This window comes from Natator depressus, chromosome 8 (assembly GCF_965152275.1).
Source record: "Natator depressus isolate rNatDep1 chromosome 8, rNatDep2.hap1, whole genome shotgun sequence".
NCBI classification, from domain to species: Eukaryota; Metazoa; Chordata; order Testudines; family Cheloniidae; genus Natator; species Natator depressus.
The window spans coordinates 22,537,779-22,557,137 of record NC_134241.1 but is presented as its reverse complement, the minus strand read 5'-3'; the positions used below and the strand labels follow the sequence as shown (position 1 = coordinate 22,557,137).

The following is a 19,359-nucleotide window of genomic DNA, read 5'->3' as shown; positions in this document are numbered from 1 at the left end:
CTTGACACAGTGCTTAGTGATTTCAGCTCTTAGTGATTTCAGCTCATAGTAGTGGGGGCCTTAGTGCTGGTGCACCTTAAGGCCAAAGTGAATGCAGCATAGTACCTGTAGCAAGACTCTTAATAGACCCAAAATTAGCTCTGACATTCCACAGTGGAGAGAGACAGAGGTGCAATTGGTGCTTCAGGCCCTCACAAAGGGGCCCACACCACCAGGTACTAATACCTGTCTCAAGTCTCTCTCAATTCACACAGTTTTGGAACCCATGACCCTTGCCTAGCGAGTGCTACTTAGTTGATGGTGAGTCCCTCCATCATAGCAAAAGGCCAAGTACAGTTCCCATAATCAGGGTAATAACAATTTATTCTTCCTGCCCCAATAACAGAGACACTGGGGATCCCACAGCAGCCGAAGTGACCATTTGGGCAGCTATGGCCTCAGTCTAGGCGGGGTGGGTGTGCCTATGCAAATGAGATCAGCCCCTAAAGTTTTTTTTTCCACAACTTGCCACACCTCACCACCAGATGTCAGGGTGGAGCTCATCCTGACACTGCTTACACTCATATTTAACTCTTCCTGGGAGAGAGGAGTGGGGTTGACCAGTCTGCCTCAGAACACCAACAAAGAAGTGGGGAGGGGAGAGGAGGGGGGAGGGGGAGGCTTTGGTCAGACAGATACTGAATATACAGAGCAAGACCCTCAGTTCAAAGGGGTCTTAAACCTGGGGCTTCCTCTGTGGTAAAAAAAACAAAACAAAAACAACGCTCTTCCATTGGGAAAAAGCCAACCGAGTTTGCTCTGTAATTCCCACTCCTCTCCCTCTCTCCCCCAGGTATGGTGGCCACAGGCTAACTTTCTGCGTACTCTGAATTCTACTTTGGCATTGTGAAGGTTCCATCACCTCTGCTCCTCTGTTGTTCTTCTGTGCACAGCTCTTTTACCCTGGCTTTGGTCCGCTGGGGCTTAGCATTTGTTCCACTGAAAACTACTCATAGTTTGACAGCAGACAGATGCAGCAAATATGTCAAATGTTCCTGCATTTCTTCTCCTATAGCAGGGGTTCCCAAACTTGGTTTGCGGCTTGTTCAGGGTAAGCCCCTGGTGGGCCGTGAGATGCTTTGTTTACCTGAGCATCTGCAGGTACGGCCGCTCGCAGTTCCCAGTGGCTGCAGTTCACCTTCCCAGCCAATGGGAGCTGGGGGGAAGCGGTGCTGGTCGGGCCACCGCTTCCCGCAGCTCCCATTGGCCGGGAACGGCAAACCGGGGCCACTGGGAACTGCGAGTGGCCGTACCTGGGGCGCTCAGGTAAACAAAGTGTCTCGTGGCCCGCCAGGGGCTTACCCTGAACAAGCCGTGAACCAAGTTTGGGAACCCCTGTCCTATAGAAAAGGATTCTAGTTCATGTTAGCAGTATTGCTCTTTCTTCTCAAACTGTGGTTTCCCTCTTATAAACTGGAAAGATTGTGTGGGACATTGGAGACCAACCTCTCTGTTTCTCATATTGATAATTAATAGTCAATATGTAATAATTATTGATAATCAATAGCCAATTAACAGCCAGTAATTGAGAAAATTTTAATTGTGATTATAGTTTTGATGAGAGTGGTTGTCTCGAGTTTAGCTTTAATTAATAATAACAAAACTCAGATAAGTCAGCTTTTGATTGGATTTTATTGATTAAAAGATAGTAAAGACAGAATATTACACAGAGAGGCCTACAGTTACTCACAACCGTAGAATACCTTCCTCTGTAGTTGTCTCTGACAATCTGCTTCCAGTCTGCAGATGGTCTCCTCCCCCTTCACAAATGATTTCCTTGTTACCCCTTCTTCTTTACCACAATGACCCTTAACTACTTCCTCCTTTTGGTACATACTTCTTCTTATCTTAGGTTATTTCCTAAGTCCTCTGTTCCCTTGTAACTTTCCAACTGTCTCAACACCTGGTAGTTAGTCATTGTTTATTCCCTTATTTGGATCATTTTATTCGTTATACATTTTGCACACATTTCGTGGTAAGTATTACTAAAATATCTGTTACAATAAGTTCAAAATACATGGTTACTGCTTGGTACAATTCAACTCCTCATAGTTAGCCAAACTGCAAAGCATCGCAGGACTCTAGCTCCCAGGCAAGCCTTAGATTTTTCCTTTGGCCGGTTTAGATGGCAGGCCTTTTTTTATGTTTAATCTCTCATGGCATGTATCAGTAAGAGGAAACTGAAAAAATAGACACTTCCCTTTTGGCTAGCACTCCCCATGTAGCATCCATTGGGTTTCTTTCTGTCACTTAAAAAAAAAGAGTGAGAATGGTAATTCCCAATAAAGGTTGGTATAGTATGATCTTATGTTTATATTAGGGCTGTCAAGCGATTAAAAAAATTAATCGTGATTAATCGCACTGTTAAACAATAATAGAATACCATTTATATAAATAGTTTTGGATGTTTTCAACATTTGCAAATACATTTATTTCAATTACAACACAAAATACAAAATGTGCAGTGCTTACTTTATATTTCTTTTGAATACAAATATTTACACTGTAAAAACCAAAAGAAATAGTACTGGTATTTTTCAATTCACCTAATACAAGTACTGTAGTGCAATCTCTTTATCATGAACAGTGAACTTACAAATGTAGAATTATGTACCAAAAAAAACACATTCAAAAACAAAACAATGTAAAACTTCAGAGCCTACAAGTCCACTCAGTCCTACTTCTTGTTCAGCCAATTGCTAAGACAAACAAGGAGATAATGCTGCAGATATTTGCAGGAGATAATGCTGCCCACTTCCTGTTTACAATGTCACCTGAAAGTGAGAACAGGTGTTCGCATGGCACTGTTGTAGGCGGCGTTGCAAGATATTTATGTGCCAGATGCGCTAAAGATTCATATGTCCCTTCATGTGTCAACCATCATTCCAGAGGATATGCAGTCATGCTGATGATTTCTGCTCAATAACGATCTAAAGCAGTGCGGCGTGACGCATGTTCATTTTCATCAACTGAGTCAGATGCCACCAGCAGAGGGTTGATTTTCTTTTTTGGTGGTTTGGGTTCTGTAGGTTCTGTAGTTTCTGCATTGGAGTATTGCTCTTTTAAGACTTCTGAAAGCATGTTCTGCACCTCATCCCTCTCAGATTTTGGAAGGCATTTCAGATTCTTAAACATTGGTTAAGTACTGTAGCTATCTTTAGAAAGCTCACGTTGGCACCTTCTTTGCTTTTTATCCAATCTGCAGTGAAAGTGTTCTTAAAATGAACATGTGCTGGGCCATCATCTGAGACTGCTATAACATGAAATGTATGGCAAAATGCAGGTAAAACAGAGAAGGAGACATACAATTCTCCCCCAAGGAGTTCAGTGACAAATTATTTAACGCATTATTTTTTTAACGAGTGTCATCAGCATGGAAGCATGTCCTCCGGAATGATGGCCAAAGCATGAAGGGGCATACAAATGTTTAGCATATCTGTCATGTAAATACCTTGCAATGCTGGCTACAAAAGTGCCATGCGAACGCCTGTTCTCACTTTCAGGTGACAATGTAAATAAGAAGCAGGCAGCATATATCCCGTAAATGTAAACAAACTTGATTCTCTTAGCGATTGGCTAAACAAGAAGTAGGACTGAGTTTATTTGTCAGCTCTAAAGTTTTACATAGTTTTGTTTTTGAGTGCAGTTATGTAACAAAAAAAAATCTACATTTGTAAGTTGTACTTTTACTATAAAGAGGGTGCACTACAGTACATGTATGAGGTGAATTGAAAAATACTATTTCTTTTATCATTTTTACAGTGCAAATATTTGTAATAAAAATAATAATATAAAGTGAGCAGTGTACACTTTGTATTCTGTGTTGTAATATAAATCAATACATTTGAAAATTTAGAAAACATCCAAAAATATTTAATAATTTCAGTTGGTATTTTATTGTTTAACTGCACAATTAAAATCGGGATTAATTTTTTTAATCACAATTAAATTTTTTGAGTTAATCGTGTGAGTTATCTCTGATTAATTGACAGCCCTAATTTATATATAGGGTAATGTCTAGAGAACCTAGAGAACTCTACTTTCATGAAGTGCTTGATGAGAGAAGACTGTGTGCATGGAGGAAGGAATAAAGCCTGAATGTTGAACAGTTTTGGCTCTCGCTCTTCTTATACTTGAACACTGAACATATAGAGAGAGATTTAATCAGGAAAATAATATAACCTCTGAGGTAAGTGAATCTGGGCAGTGATACTTAGGGAGGCAAGAACCTGAGAACTGCTTAGACAGGATCCATCATTTTCCTCATTTGTTCTATTTGTCTACAGCTGCAGCATCCATGGGTATGACAATGCTGAATATCTTGAAATAGTGCCAGGTAGACAAGGATCAGGCCCTGTAGGACTATAAATCAACAGCAACATGTTGAATAGAACCTGGAGCAACTGAATGTTTCAAAGGGGGATGAATTCTGAGCTATGAAAGAAAGGTAACTGTCATCTTGGAAACTGGTGGTTGGAGTGGAACAGTCCATTTTAAGAGATTTGGAGTATAATTGGAAATACACAGCTATTAGCCAATACATGCTGCATTTGTACAGTGCTCTTGTAGGGTGTGAAGGAACCTAAAGAGAACCTAAGGTGTGAAGAAACCTAAAGGGTTTCTTAACAATGCAAAGACAGTTTACCGGGTAGTTTATGGGGCCCATAATGAAAATTTCCACAAAAACCTGTACATTATCAAAAGACTCACTGTGGTCTGTAGGGTTTTTTTTTCTCTTTTTTTTCTTGTCATGCATCAACCCACAATGCTTATGAAAATGCAGAATTGTTTGGCACAAAAGATCAAGATGCCAAAGGGAAGGTTGAGAAAGAATGTATCATTCCAAGCACGCTGGGACTTCCTCAAAAAAAAAAACAAAAAAAAACCAACATGTTCTGGTATACAGTATCATTGGTGGCTTTTGCATGTGATTTTCTAATCAGGATGGAGGTTCTGGCCTTGAGTATAAATATATGAGCGCTCCCTCTGGGGTGTACTGCATCTACTGAGCAGAGCAGTTAACCTAGATTGAGCATCTCCACCATGAAGACAGCTGGTGTCTTCATGGTCCTCCCTCTGGTACTTTTATGTTGCTTCTCAGGTGAGTACTCTTTGCTGTAGCCTCTTTAGAGTAGGGTGACCAGACAGCAAATGTGAAAAATCGGGATGGGGTGGGGGGCCTATATAAGAAAAAGACCCAAAAATTGGGACTGTTCCTATAAAATTGGGACATCTGCTCACCCTACTATAGAGCCATGTGTTTGCTGCTTCCTAGTCCTCTGGAAGCCTTGACTATTAAAGGATAAGGTCAGTGACATGCTTGTTTTTAAGAAGAATCCTGAGATCCGGCCTGTTTTGCTTGGATAGTAGACAATCCAGGGAACCATAAGAGTACAGGTTAATGTTAATGTCCTTTGACAAAATCTCCCCTTTCCCATGGTGCTGTGAAATGTACCATATGACAATTGGTTGCAACTAGAGATGGTGGTAAAACATTCAATTTCAAAATATCAATGAAATTCAAAATTCCAAAAAACTTGGGGGAAATTTCAGTGATTTTTTGGTGAAATTCCTCCCCTCCCCCGGCACCTTCATTTTTCAACCAGCTATTCAGAAGGTAGACATTCTTCAAGTTTTTGAATTTTCCGTTTTTTAAAACACTTCTTATTATGGCAAAGTTACCATAAAATGTTAACATGCTACATCATACATTACTTATTAAGGATCAGGTTAATATTCAAAGAACTTGGATTCAGATGCCATGTGTATAACTGGGACATCAAATTTGTGAAAGGACTCATTCCAAAAAGAATTGAAATCATTTTGAAAGATGTTACCGAGAAGACTAAATATTAAGGACCTGCTTAACATCCATTGACTTCAATGGATTTCTAAGCATAAAGTTAACTTCCTGGCTTGTAACTTTCCTGCCTTATTCCCACTCCTCTGCACAACGCGTCATGTGAAGCACTGGATCCATGCGCTGAGAACTCCTAAACAGTGCCAATGACTGAGAAGGTTTTTGAATGATCAGGCTTAGAAGAAAAAAATATTTTCAAAAGTTGTAAGGTGCTGTTAGTTACCCTGCATCTTCAGTGGAGCAGAAAAGCTGAAAAATATATAGTAATAATAAGCAAATGATAAAGCCCCTTATTATATTTTCAAATGGTGCAAAACCCCACATATGGCCCATTTGTTGCAGAAAAAGAGTTCAATGGACATTTTTCTTGAATTAATGCTTATAACCTGATTTCCGTCGCAGGGATTTGTCTCATTGTACATTGAGTATCCATATTTTTCCTCTAGGTATTGCCAGTGAACCTCCGAATCAGGTTAGTCCAACTCTTCCTGTTTAGTAATTTTCACTCTCCCCTAATCATTAGGGAATTGCATTGTGGCCAACTTTTCCATGTCGGAAGAAACACTAAAACTAGTAAGAAGGTGTTCAGATATTAGTGATGAGTGCAGTCTAGGAACCTACTTCGAACAGAGTAGTGGGCAGGGCTGGGTTAATCAAAAAGCAAAATGACCCCAGTTGTTATCATTATTGCTATTAGTTATTATACATTGGTACTGTGGTACTGATATTTCCAGCTGGGATATAGGAATACTTATTTTGGGGGTGGATTAAAAAGTTCACTTTCTATAGGAAAGAGGATATCCCCATGTGTTTCATATGGTCAGTCACTGAGTTTACCACATTGATAGTAGACAGTAATGCTGGCTATTATGGAACTAATATACCCCTAAAAGAATTAACAGTAACGGTTATCATTCATTCATCTATATGTCTAGAAAATAATATATTTACAGTTACAGAATGATTGTTGTGCTTATCCAAAACCCGCTGCTGTACATAGTGTTTTTCCTTCCAAATGCTTTACTAACTACACGATATTCATAGAGCATCATGGAAATGCAACTCGCACTTGGGCAGAGAGTAGTTCCAAACTACAGAGCACAGTACCCCAGTGGTAGGGAGGGGAGAAGTACTAGCAAAGACACATGGAAAAATCCTACTCTCACCTGTGTCACAACTGTTCTTCTGCATATAAAAGCCAGGGCTGGCATTAGGGGGTAGCAAGTATGGCAATTGCCTGGGGCCCCATGACACAGGGGTCCCTGTGAAGCTACATTGCTCAGGCTTCAGTCCTGGCTGGCAGGGCTCAGGGCCCTGGGCTTCAGCCCCATCCATCTGCCCTGGCCTAAGTGAGTCTAGTGCTGGTTCTGCTTGGTGGACCCCCTGAAACCTGCTCGCGGCTCCCGAGGGGCACCAGACTCCTGGTTGAGAATCACTGCTCTAATACACCCCAAAAGAATGAACACTAATAGTTATCATCATGTATTCATCTGTGTGTCTAGAAAATTATATATTTACAGTTGCAGAATGATTGCAGTGCTTATCCAGAAGCAAAGGGCCAAACCTTCCTCTGTACGACAGAGTACCGTCCTGTCTGTGGCACCAATGGTGTGACGTACAACAACATATGTTTTTTGTGCACCAGAAAATGGTGAGTAAATAAATCAATATTTTCTATTAGCAAGAATTAGATCTACTGCGGCAAATGATACAGGAATGCTGAAAACTTAGAGTGGTCAAAGAATATTAATATGAATATATCTGTCCCAATCACATGTTATACATCCCATGTACTTCTGTGTAATTCCACAGTGATCTTATGAGATGTATTGCTGTGCAGGGACATTCATTTTGATCTCTTTTTGTGTTTCAAGGGAAACTGGAGGCAAGTTTAACCTACTGCATGAGGGAGTATGTATGAAAAAGGTAAATCCAAGTGTATTCTATTTTTCATTAGCATAGTGTTTTTTCCTTCCAAATGCTTTACTAACTACACGATATTCATAGAGCATCATGGAAATGCAACTCTCACTTGGGCAGAGAGTAGTTCCAAATTACAGAGCACAGTACCCCAGAGGTAGGGAGGGGAGAAGTACTAGCAAAGACGCATGGAAAAATCCTACTCTTACAAAAAGGGCCATGGGCTTTGTAATGCTGACTTACAGGAGACAGAAACTTGGTATGCCAGATCTCATCACCCCCAACATAAACCCCATTGCTCTTCCTGCCCCCACCTTTCCTCCACACACACATTGACTATAGGCAACTGATTTATCACCTTTGGGAGAAAGAAGGGCTGATCTAACTGATAATATTTCAGCCTCTGATTCCAGGCAAAAAGATGTATTTCGGGGTTTAAATTTAAAACAAAAAGCCATCCCCTCCACCTGAAAGCAAAATATATTCCAAATTCCAAGGCTGCCAACACTGTAAAGGGGAGTAAACCAAGACGTTTATAAGAAGGAATTGTAAAACTCTATTAGTAGTATCCATGTAGTCTCTCTTCATATTCTTGTACTAATGAGAATGAAGTAAACAGTAAGTGAACTTTTTAATCCACCACTAGAATAAGTATTCCTATATTCCAGCTGGAAATATCTGTACACTGTGAAGTCATTGATAGCAGTTGATTCCAACCAGGTTCAGGGCTTCACTGTCTTATGGTACCACATAAGGAGATGCTGTTTCTGCCCTGAAATGCTTCCAAATCTTCACTCAGATAACTACTTCTTCATTTATCAGATTGATTGCAGTAAATACTCACGAACAAAAGACCCACGCAAGATATCCTGCCCACGAATCTATGCACCAGTCTGTGGAACTGATGGTGTCACTTATAGCAATGAATGTCTGCTGTGTGCAGAAATCATGTAAGTCCTTGAATATTACCTTTGGAATAACTGAATCAATGGTAAGAGATGCTAAGAATAGTTCTCTTGTATAAGCATTTTCTTTATCCAGGGATATATCAATGTCCTGAGGTAGCTGAGTCCCTGACTCACTTCCATATTCTTTTGACCTCTTCTGGTTAACCCCTATGTCCCCCGGACACCATAGCTAATATGATCCACTATCCCAGGGATGGCAAACTTTTTGGCCTGAGGGCCACATCTGGGTGGGGAAATTGCATGCAGGGCCATGAATATAGGGCTGGGGTTGGGGTGCGGGAGGGAGTGTGCGGTGTGGGAGGGGGTGCAGTGTGCAGAAAGGGCTCAGGGCAAGGGGTTGGGGTGTGGGAGGGAGTGCGTGGTGTGGGAGGGGGTGCAGTGTGCAGAAAGGGCTCAGGGCAGGGGGTTGGGGTGCAGGAGGAGTGCGACAAGGGGCTTAAGGCAGGGGGTTAGGGGACTCAGGGCAGGGAGTTGGGGTGCGGGGTGCAGGCTCTGGCCCGGCACCGCTTACTTTGAGCGGCTCCAGGGTGGCAGCAGCGTGCAGCGGGGCTAAGGCAGGCTCCCTGCCTGCCCTGGCCCCACGCTGCTCCCGGAAGTGGCCAGCACCATGTCCCTGCCACCCCTGGAGGATGGGGGGAGCAGAGGGCTACACGTGCTGCCCTTGCCTGTGGGTACCTCCCCCGCAGCTCCCTTTGGCTGCGGTTCCCCGTTCCTGGCCAATGGGAGCTGTGGAAGGTGGTGTTTGCAGGCGAGAGCAGCGCGTGGAGCCCTCTGCCCCCTCCTGCCCCAGAGGCTGCAGGGATGTGGTGCTGGCCGCTTCCGGGATCGGCGCAGGGCCAGGGCAGGCAGAGAGACTTCCTTAGCCCTGCGGCGCCACGGGGGTGGCAATCCCATGGGCCAGATCCAAAGCCCTGACGGGCTGTAGTTTGCCCACCCCTGCGCTATCCTCTAGCTCAGGGGTTCTCAACCTTTTACTTTCTGAGGCCCCTTTTCCCCCAACATGCTATAAAAACTCCACGGATCAGCTGTGCCACAGCTGGTTTTCTGCATACAAAAGCCAGGGCTAGCATTAGGGGGTAGCAAGCAGGGCAATTGCTTGGAGCCCCACACCACAGGGGGCCCTGTGAAGCTAAGTTGCTCAGGGTTCAGCTTCAGCCCGAGGTGGCAGGGCTTGGGACCCTGGGCTGCAGTCCTGTGTGGTGGGGCTTTGGCTTTCTGCCCGGGGTCCTAGTGAGTCTAGCGCCAGTCATGCTTGGCGGACCCCCTGAAACCTGTTCTTGGCCCTCCAGGGGGCCCCAGACCCCTGGTTGATAACCACCACTCTAGCTAATAGGTTTATCTTTATGTATGCACCTAACTACAAATCCCAGATCACAATGGGAATCCATGATTGGTTAACATTAGATCCATGCTGACTTCCATCGGGATGATGAGCCTCACATTCCCAGTAACTTCTGAGATTATATCAGAGAGAATTTGATCATTACAAATCATCCCTCTGAAATATTCCATATGTTCTTAACTGTTTCTGTAATTTCATAGTGAATTCTGGAGAGTTTTACTCACCAGGTAGACAATTTTATTATTCACTGAAAATAATTGTCTTCTCTCTTTCAACTTTTCATCCTGTAGAAATGGGGCTACCATAATATCTTATGTCTTATGTCTTATAATATCTGTAGCCCTGATTATACTTCATGACATGGTCCACTTATGCCACAGTGGCAGCATAAGGGGGTTTAAAGAGCCTCTTTACTCCCATCTCAAAGTTTTCTCAGCACAGTATCATATTAAAGTAATAGCTGTGGGTGCAGAAAAGTAGGAATGGAGAATCTGGCCCACTCTGACTTTCTTTCCCAATATGTAAAATGGAGATCAAATTACCTGCTTCCTAGAGAAGCCTCATTGCTTAAAGAAAGGTGCTATGTTAGCTCAATAGATGAGTCTAACAACAAATGACTTATTACTCCCAACAACAAATGGGGTTATAATGTCATATAACTATGTAAGCAGAGTCAGGATGAGCTCCACCCTGACATCTGGTGGTGAGGTGTGGCAAGTTGTGGAAAAGAACTTCAGGGGCCGATCTCATTTGCATAGGCACACCCACCCCGCCTAGACTGAGGCCGTAGCTGCCCAAATGGTCACTTTGGCTGCTGTGGGATCCCCACTGTCTCTGTTATTGGGGCAGGAAGAATAAATTGTTATTACCCTGATTATGGGAACTGTGCTTGGAACTGTACTTGGCCTTTTGTTATGATGGAGGGACTCCCCATCAACTAAGTAGCACTCGCTAGGCAAGGATCATGGGTTCCAAAACTCTGTGAATTGAGAGAGACTGGGGACAAGTATTAATACTTGGTGGCATGGGCCCCTTAGTGAGGCAAAAAATTGGCAAAACATGCCAGATAACTGATCAAGATATCAGAGAGGATTAATATGAATATGTCTGTCTCGGTCAAATGTCTTGTACTATACTGTCTATTTCCTTTATTTTTTTACATGTGACAATGAGATGTTTTATTTTGAAGAAATACACATTATGCTTAATTTTTCTCTTCTCAAGGATAACTGGAGTTAACATTGGCATAAAACATGAAGGCATATGTAACCGAAAGGTAAATCTACACATATTATATTTACACTAATATAGTGCTTTTCCTCCCAAAGACTTTACAAACTATAGTATGTACACATAACACCAATTATGTAGTCATCACTTGGGTGGAGAGCGGCAATTAATTTGCACACAGCAAACTAACCAAGTAGTGAGGGTGGAAAATATTGACTGAGGAGATACGTAAAATCTTACTCTGACAAAAATTGTCATAAAAACTTAAATGTTCATGCAGAGGAAACAGGACCATCTGCTGATTCTGAGAGACCTATGCACAGTAAATTGTGGGGGGAACTGAATTGATCTATCATGGAAGAATGAGGGACTCTGTGGAATTTTATCTTGTGAAATCTAAATCAAATAGATAATGTTTAGATTAGAAGGCATTTTTGAGAATTTGCTCATACAAGACTGTTGCATTGAGATCATTATCTCCATTTTCCCTCTGTTCTAGTTAAGCTTTTATACGTCACTCATCCTAACAACTCTAAATATTGTCTCTCTCTAGATCAACTAATGGAAGAATTGGCATAAAATAGAAAATATTATGCTTCAGTATAAATTATAAATTCTTCTGATTCCTTTATGTAAAGATATAGTTGCCATTTGTCCTGTTCATCCAGCATTCCTGATGGCATTACCGTCTTGAATTGGCGGTTCAATAAAGCAAATTTAGCAGAAATTTTTGCCTTTGTTCTTTTATCACCACAAAACATAGTGGGATTCCTTGAGGGAATCATTGAATAAACAAACTTTTCTCTTCATTCTCTATGAAATGAATAATCCAAAATTAAAAGAATCAATTTGATAATAAATGTGTTCTGGGACTGGATTCTAGTGGGGAGTCCACAGGAAACACACACAGTGGAGGACCTGAGTTAATATCAGTCTTCCCCTGGAATCAGTCCAAGGTGCTGATCAAATAATAATCCAGGCTGCACCCATACATTCACCTTTCCCTCCCCACCATCCCCTCAGATAGCTACCTGGGCAGCTATCAGGATTTTCATCAGTCCCTTCATGCTGGGTAAATACTTTGAAGGTATGGACAGATTTCTGGTAACGCAAAGTTGTGCCTTGAAGATACATGCAACACTAGTCATCCAAATTAACTTGCCAACCATCCTTAAAGGTGAAGTATACATTGCATATGCTAAAGTGTATATTTTCATAATCCAAGAGAGATCTGTTAAACTGTTGATGTCCTAAGCAAACATCTAAAGACCTAAGATTAAAATCTTAACAAGATGATTTCCTGTTCTGTCACAATAGAACTCATTAAAAATTGTTCATTTCCAACATAATGGTCTTAGATTTCAGTTTTTTTAACCTTTTGAATCTACTTTATATAGTACTTGTATTAAATTGCTGTGGAGGTGGTTTGGGAATTGAGTTGTTTTGATTCTGAAATGAACGGTGTCAGGAACACATCAAAAGAAATGATGAGGGATGAAAGTAATATTAAATTCTTACTGGTATGTGGACCGGCTCCAGCCCCCGGAAGGGGCGGGGCCTCAGGTGGAAGGGGCAGAGCTAGGGGGGTCAGTCTCCCACAACCAGCCCATCCGTGCTGCCTGGTACCCGCCACCCGGGGCTCCGGCGGCGATTTAAAAGGGCCCGGGGCTCCAGCTGCTGCCGTGGTAGCGACGGCCAGGAGCCCCGGACCCTTTTAAATCTCCAGCCCCGGGGCAGCTGCCGCTTTTCTCTCCCCCCCTCCCCCCCGCCCCCACCAGCAGCCAGGGGGGCAAAAGGGGCAATGACATTAAAGCGCTGCTGTGGAACGCTTTAGCATGGGCTGTGTACTGGCCCGTACCGGCCCACTTTCACTCCTGGAAATGACACCTTGTTCCATGATGCTCTTATGCCTTTATAACAGCTGAGGGATTCCTGCACACAAACAACTTCAGGGATGGGAGACAGAGGTGGGACTAGCTGAAGATACAATACAATACAATATGCATCCTCAATTCTCCAAATCTTACAGGAGGCCTGGAGTAAGTTTTGATAAGCAAGGTTGTGGATTATTTACAGCATTAGCAATTAAATAGCTATTAGGAGATATGGAATTCTGGGTAACATGTTCAGAGAATCAAGATCTACAAAATATGCAGAAAATATTCTAGATTTTACCCCATGCAAAGTTCTGACACTTCTATCCTTCCATAGTAATTAATACTAATCCCCTCATGGGACAGTCCCATTTATCATTAGCAAAGCAGCTCTCCCCTTCTTTAGGTCGATGTATTCTTGTTAGAAATGGGAAGTCAGAACATGTCCTTCACAGGCAAGGGAGCTTCTGGTGAGTTTTCACTGTAGACTCTCACTCTCACATATTAGTCACCCTGAATTTCTGCCAAGGAGTGAGGCATGCAAATTTTGTTTGCCAAGTAAAGTTTGGTTCTTGTCCTATGCCCTTCGACATACTCAATATCCTGATATCCAGATGCTAGCTGTATCTGCGCTTGGGAGAGAGTAGGTATGTATGTATGCTACGCTGGTGCCATCTAGTGCTGCAACTAATGTTCTGTCAGCAAGTTCTAGATTTTAAATTTCTACAGAACAGCAATAAAGAACAAATTTATCTTTTCAGCAGAGTCTACCAGCTCCCCACTGCTGGTTTTCACTGTTCAAAGGAGAGGCCCTGTCAAGGATGGCTGGATGCAGATACCTTCAGTTCAGACCTTACACATCAGTGCTACTTCTGGGTCCATGGGAGCATTGCGAGTAGCGTGAGATTGAATGCAGGTTCAACCACAAGTTTTCCTCTTAACCCACTCAGTAAGCAGACCCCCAACTCATCATTGTCATCAATCCATTCTGGCACCACCCCCTCCTCCTTATCCTCATATACATGGTGAAGCACACAACATATCCCAATCACATGTAGGGAATTAAACATTTTATTAAAACTGTTAAAAAAATTATATAATACATAGATTGAGAGAAGAGTGTCTGTACATCTGGGTATAGTGGTTAGATTATCCACAAATACAAAGTTTGTTTTTAGAAGTCATGTGATACATAGAGTACATAATCAGCAATAACCCACATTTAGGAGAATAAATTTAACAATACAGTTTAGGTATTAGAATCCGAATACTCAGGTATGTCACTCATGAAAAGTTGTACAGCGATTTGGTTGTGGAAAGCAAAATATATCAATGAGTGGAAATTGTCCCTCAGTAATCACATGTAGGGAATTAAACATACTACAGTCTAAATGAGTCTGTATGCAGCACTATTTTGCTTTCAGTAAGCCAAAGGTACATTCCACCATCCTGCACTTTCTCAGTGTGTCATTAAGGAGAACAATGGACTAGCTCACCCAGGTGGAAAGAGGCCAGACATCTAGAGCACCTTGCCAGCGCATCCTGTGTAGGTGTCCATGAATGTGCCACAGTGTCCACAAGAGCTTGTGTAATGATGGTATCATACCCTTTCGTGTTAAGATACTCACTTGCTTCAAATGGCATTCAGAGGATGTGTATATAGGCATGCTGCCAATCACACCTGCACAGCTCAAGAATCCATCCATGCAAACACCACAATTATTTCAGGGATATTTCCAAATTCTATAAACCTGGCCTCGAGCACAGCATTAATTGCCTCATGAACTTCCAAGACTACTGAACCAGCCATGGATTTACAAAGCCCGAACTGATTGCCAACAGTTCTGTTAACAGCCTGGAGTTGCCAACTTCCACAAGGCAATAACATCATGCTTCTGGACCATTAGTGACTCTTTCATCTGGGTGTCCTGCCACTCCAGGGCCAGGGCAAACTCCTCACACATGGGAAAATTCTGGGCTCCTACCGGTCATCCCATGTTTCTAGCACAATGTAGTGCACCACTCTGCACTTGCAGTCATGGTCTAGAAGCAGTGGTCTGCATGGCTGGGGAGAATCTACCCTGAAATACAGCATTGGTTCAGTCCAAGTCTCCATGGTCCCAATCTGTTGTACTTCCGCGTGTTACTGCAAGTTACTGCCTCTGTCTTCTCCAGGCTAAAGGCCACTTCTGAAAGGCTTACTACCATCTCTTGGCAGCACCTTCTGCAGAGGCCCACCAAAGAAACACTGCCTCCAGAAGAATTGGCAGCTGTTGCTCCCAAGCAGAATCCATACCTTCAGCCCTATCACACCACCTCAGGTCCCACCAGGAAATTAATTTCCCAGGCCTAGACCATTTCCACCCACAATCCTCAGAGTGGGCAGCTAATTTGTCTCACACCACCCTGTGAAAGCAAGCATAGAGTGACACAGTGAATTAGTGCCCGGTGACATATTGGATATGCACCTATGTATCTGTATCATTTCTCACAACTAGACAGAGCTCTAGTGCTGACGTGGGGCATGACCATAGCATGCAGATGCAGACAATGTGGTTGCACTCTAGTGAGTGAGGCTACTGTGCATAGACTAACTTACAATTGCTTAACCTGTGGTTAGCCTGAGTAAATACATAGTCACAGGCTTTCCTACTCCACACCATTGAGTCTGGTGTTTTGGCCTTCTCTACAGTGCCTAATTTGTGCCAGAGCTGAGCCCTGGCACCTCTAGGCTTGGCAGTTCAAAGCCCTGTTATCTCTGGGCTTGCCGCGTTAGTTATGAAAGTAAAAAAATTACTTGAGCCCTGGCACCTAATTGCTTGAGCCCCAGCACCTCCTTCATTACAAATTAAGCACTGCTTCTCTAGTGGTGGCTGGTCCACACATAGAGGTTGAGGAACCTGCTACAGTTGTTGCCAAAAGTGGTGAGCTCTTTAGTGCCGGAAAAACCAGCCTATGCTTTTTAAATCCAGCAATCCCAGTTCAAATCCCATTGCTGATAACCCACACAGGAGCGTCACATTATACATGCAACATTTGCAGAGCTCCCAACCTAGCCAGGTCACAGTTTTCAAAAGTGGACAGTGATTTAGGCTCCCTCATTTTTGGGTGCCCAAACCTGAGACATTGGGTCTTATCTCCAGAGGTGAGGAGCACCGACAGTTCCCATTGACTAGGCCCAATGTGACTCAAATTGAGTACCCAAAACATGAGGCATCAGTGACTACTTTTCAAAATATGGCTGTAGATTTTTAAACTTTCCTATAGATTATTTTGTATTGTGCGCTACCTAATTTAACTGGTATTTAAAGTACAATAAATACTCAAGTTGTTTGTGAAATTCTTGTAGGGAAGAAAAAACTGATGTTTGTAAACAGGAATAAGAAATATCTATTTATAGAATCTCACAGTGCTAGGCTAGCCCTGAGGATTTTAGGAAAATTTGGAGAAAATAATCATTAAAACCTTCCAGTGTGTAAGAGGGAGAGCTACAAACCTTTAAAAAATACAACTAATTATTTTACTTTGGTTTTACCTTAGACTTTATTGAAAGACAGAGAAGGCTTTCAGAGCAGTGAAATATGTGAACAGAAAATTAAAACCTGGTGGAGCTACCATCTGTGAGTTTTGGAGAACACCTTGTATGGCAGGACTCTTGCACTGCCCTACTTTTTTAGAAGGTTTTGGAGCACAGCCGGGAATTGCAGATTAATTACTGCTGATTCATTGGTTCAGGTGTGGCTTGTTAGACACCACTTTTAATATAAAGGAGAAGGCTTCTAACATATTCCAAGTGGGGGTGGCGTGGGTAGGTGGAACACAGAGAAGACAGAAAGAATCCCAGAAGCTGCTAAACCGGAGGAGTGGGTTTCGGCTGGGAGTGTTATGGTATTGATTTGCAGTTGCCCTTTTGTTTATAAATCAGCCCTCAGGAGGGTGACTTTTTTGATTCTCTGAGTATGTTGTTTCTATCTGGAGCTCACTGGGCACTCATCTAGCTTATACCCTAATAAGGGAGAAATGTTCACAACTGATTTTTTTACCTGCACAATGTGTTTTCCCCATTATACTTAGGGCCAGATCCTGACATCAACTGGAGTTGAGGCTGTTCAGCATCTCGCAGGATTAGAGCTCTACAGCACACTTCCTTAACTTTATACAAGATGCACAGTAATGACTATACTAGGGGCAGTGATGAGCTGCCAAAATCTTAACAACTGGTTCTCTCCTCACCCCCTGAGGGGGTCGTTGCCCACCCCCGACCCCCAGGACTTCTGCCCTATCCAACCCCCTGCGTTCCTTGACGCATCCCCCCCCCCCCCAGCCCTGGATCCCTGCCCCATCCACCCCTGACTGCCCTCAGAACTGGGCAGAAGGGTCTCATGAGCCACTGTAGTGGGTGCCACCCCACCCCTAAGAGCCAGAGGGACCTGCCGGGGGGCAAGGTGGGGAGTCCCGGTGGTGCTTACCTGGGGCAGCTCCCAGGAAGCATCCAGCAGGTCCCTCTAGCTTCTAGGGGCGGGGGAGCATAGCTAGGGGGCCGCTCCCCCCGCTGATCACATCAAAAGTGGCGCCTTAGGCTAAGGTGCTCCGCGGCTGGAGCACCCACGGGGAAAATTTGGTGGGTGTGCACCCACCGGCAGCTCTCCACCCCGTCCCGGCCCCAGCTCACCTCACCTCCGCCTCCTCCCCGGGCTTCCCGCGAATCAGCTGTTCGGCAGGAAGCCTGGGAGGGCTGAGAAGCAGGCGGTGGCGGCTTCACACTCAGGCCGAGGGTGGCAGAGGCGAGCTGGGGCGGGGAGCGGTTCCCCTGCGCCCCCACCCCGGGTTACCTGCTGCGATGCGGACGGCCCTCCTTGCGACCCCCCCGCCCCAGCTCACCTCCGCCTCCCTGGGCCTGAGTGTGAAGCCGCTGCCTGCTTCTCAGCCTGTCCCAGCTTCCCGCACGAACAGCTGATTCGCGGGAAGCCTGGGGGGGGGGGCGGAGAAGCAGAGCGGGGCAGCGCGTTCAGGGGAGGAGGCGGAGGCAGAGCGGAGGTGAGGTGAGCTAGGGACGGGGCGGGGAGCTGCCGGTGGGTGCTCTGCACCCACCAAATTTTCCCCTTGGGTGCTCGAGCCCTGGAGCAGCCATGGTGTCGGCGCCTAAGGCGCCACTTTTGGCCGGTTAAATTTAGAAGCCCTTTTAGAACCGGTTGTCCCTCGCGGAACAACCAGTTCTAAAAGGGCTTCTAAATTTAACAACCGGTTCTAGCGAACCGGTGAGAACCGGCTCCAGCTCACCACTGACTAGGGGCACGTGTATAATCTTAGGCCTTTCAGGGAGTTCCTGAAGTATCAATACTACCCAGGCGCTCTCTCTGAATTCATTCTCTTGATCCATTTCCATAGGTTTCTGAGAGATCTTACCCCATTAGCGATTGCTTGCTTCCCCCTTATCCCTATATAATGTGAATGCCTCACATGGACTCTAGAGTTCTGTACAAAGGACAATGGAACAAGTGACATCCATTGAGTCCACAAATCTGCATGGCAGCCAGTCAATACTGAACATATTTTCACCTACTGTCCAAATACTGGTCACACCACATAAGTGTTTCACAAGCCATGACCCACTCATAATGTGATTCATTTTGAAAATGTCCTTTAGAAACAGAGGTCTTTAATATAAACCCATACTGCTGAGTGTCATGTTTTGATGTAGGACATAATCATAATCTACATAGACTGGCTACTGTACTTCACCAGCCCAAGCTAAGGAATCACTGTTAAAAATGTGAACGGTAGCAGAATGGTCCAGTTTTGTGGCAGTAAACTGGAGATAATTGAGTGTAAATCTCTGCTGTTGATCTGAGGCAGGGTCACCATGTGACACAAACTTTCCTCATATTTTCTGCAAATTATGTTTTGAAATAAACATTCCTACCTGCCTGCAACTGCCTGCAGAGAAATTCCTGTGTCAGTAATATCCTTTGCAGATGATTTGCTAATCCAGGTCCCGAATCTGATTACTTCTATAGATATACAGAACTATATATATCTGCAAACACAGTCGGGGGTTAATTGCAAGGATAACTTGCAAAGTACTAACAGAATCAGCACAGACCAGACACCTGTCTTCACCATGAA

The 19,359-nt window shown here is 43.8% G+C and overlaps 1 protein-coding gene across 1 annotated transcript; it reads left to right on the top strand.

Annotated features, from left to right (window-relative positions):
• Positions 1 to 5,082: 5,082 nt before the first annotated feature.
• On the top strand, positions 5,083 to 11,631 carry LOC141992772 (serine protease inhibitor Kazal-type 6-like). The gene is made up of 6 exons (XM_074962108.1): positions 5,083 to 5,140; positions 6,346 to 6,371; positions 7,420 to 7,550; positions 7,774 to 7,825; positions 8,642 to 8,769; positions 11,354 to 11,631. The coding sequence occupies exons 1-6, from the start codon at positions 5,083 to 5,085 to the stop codon at positions 11,433 to 11,435; spliced, it is 477 nt and encodes a 158-aa protein (XP_074818209.1). The 3' UTR covers positions 11,436 to 11,631.
• Positions 11,632 to 19,359: the final 7,728 nt, after the last annotated feature.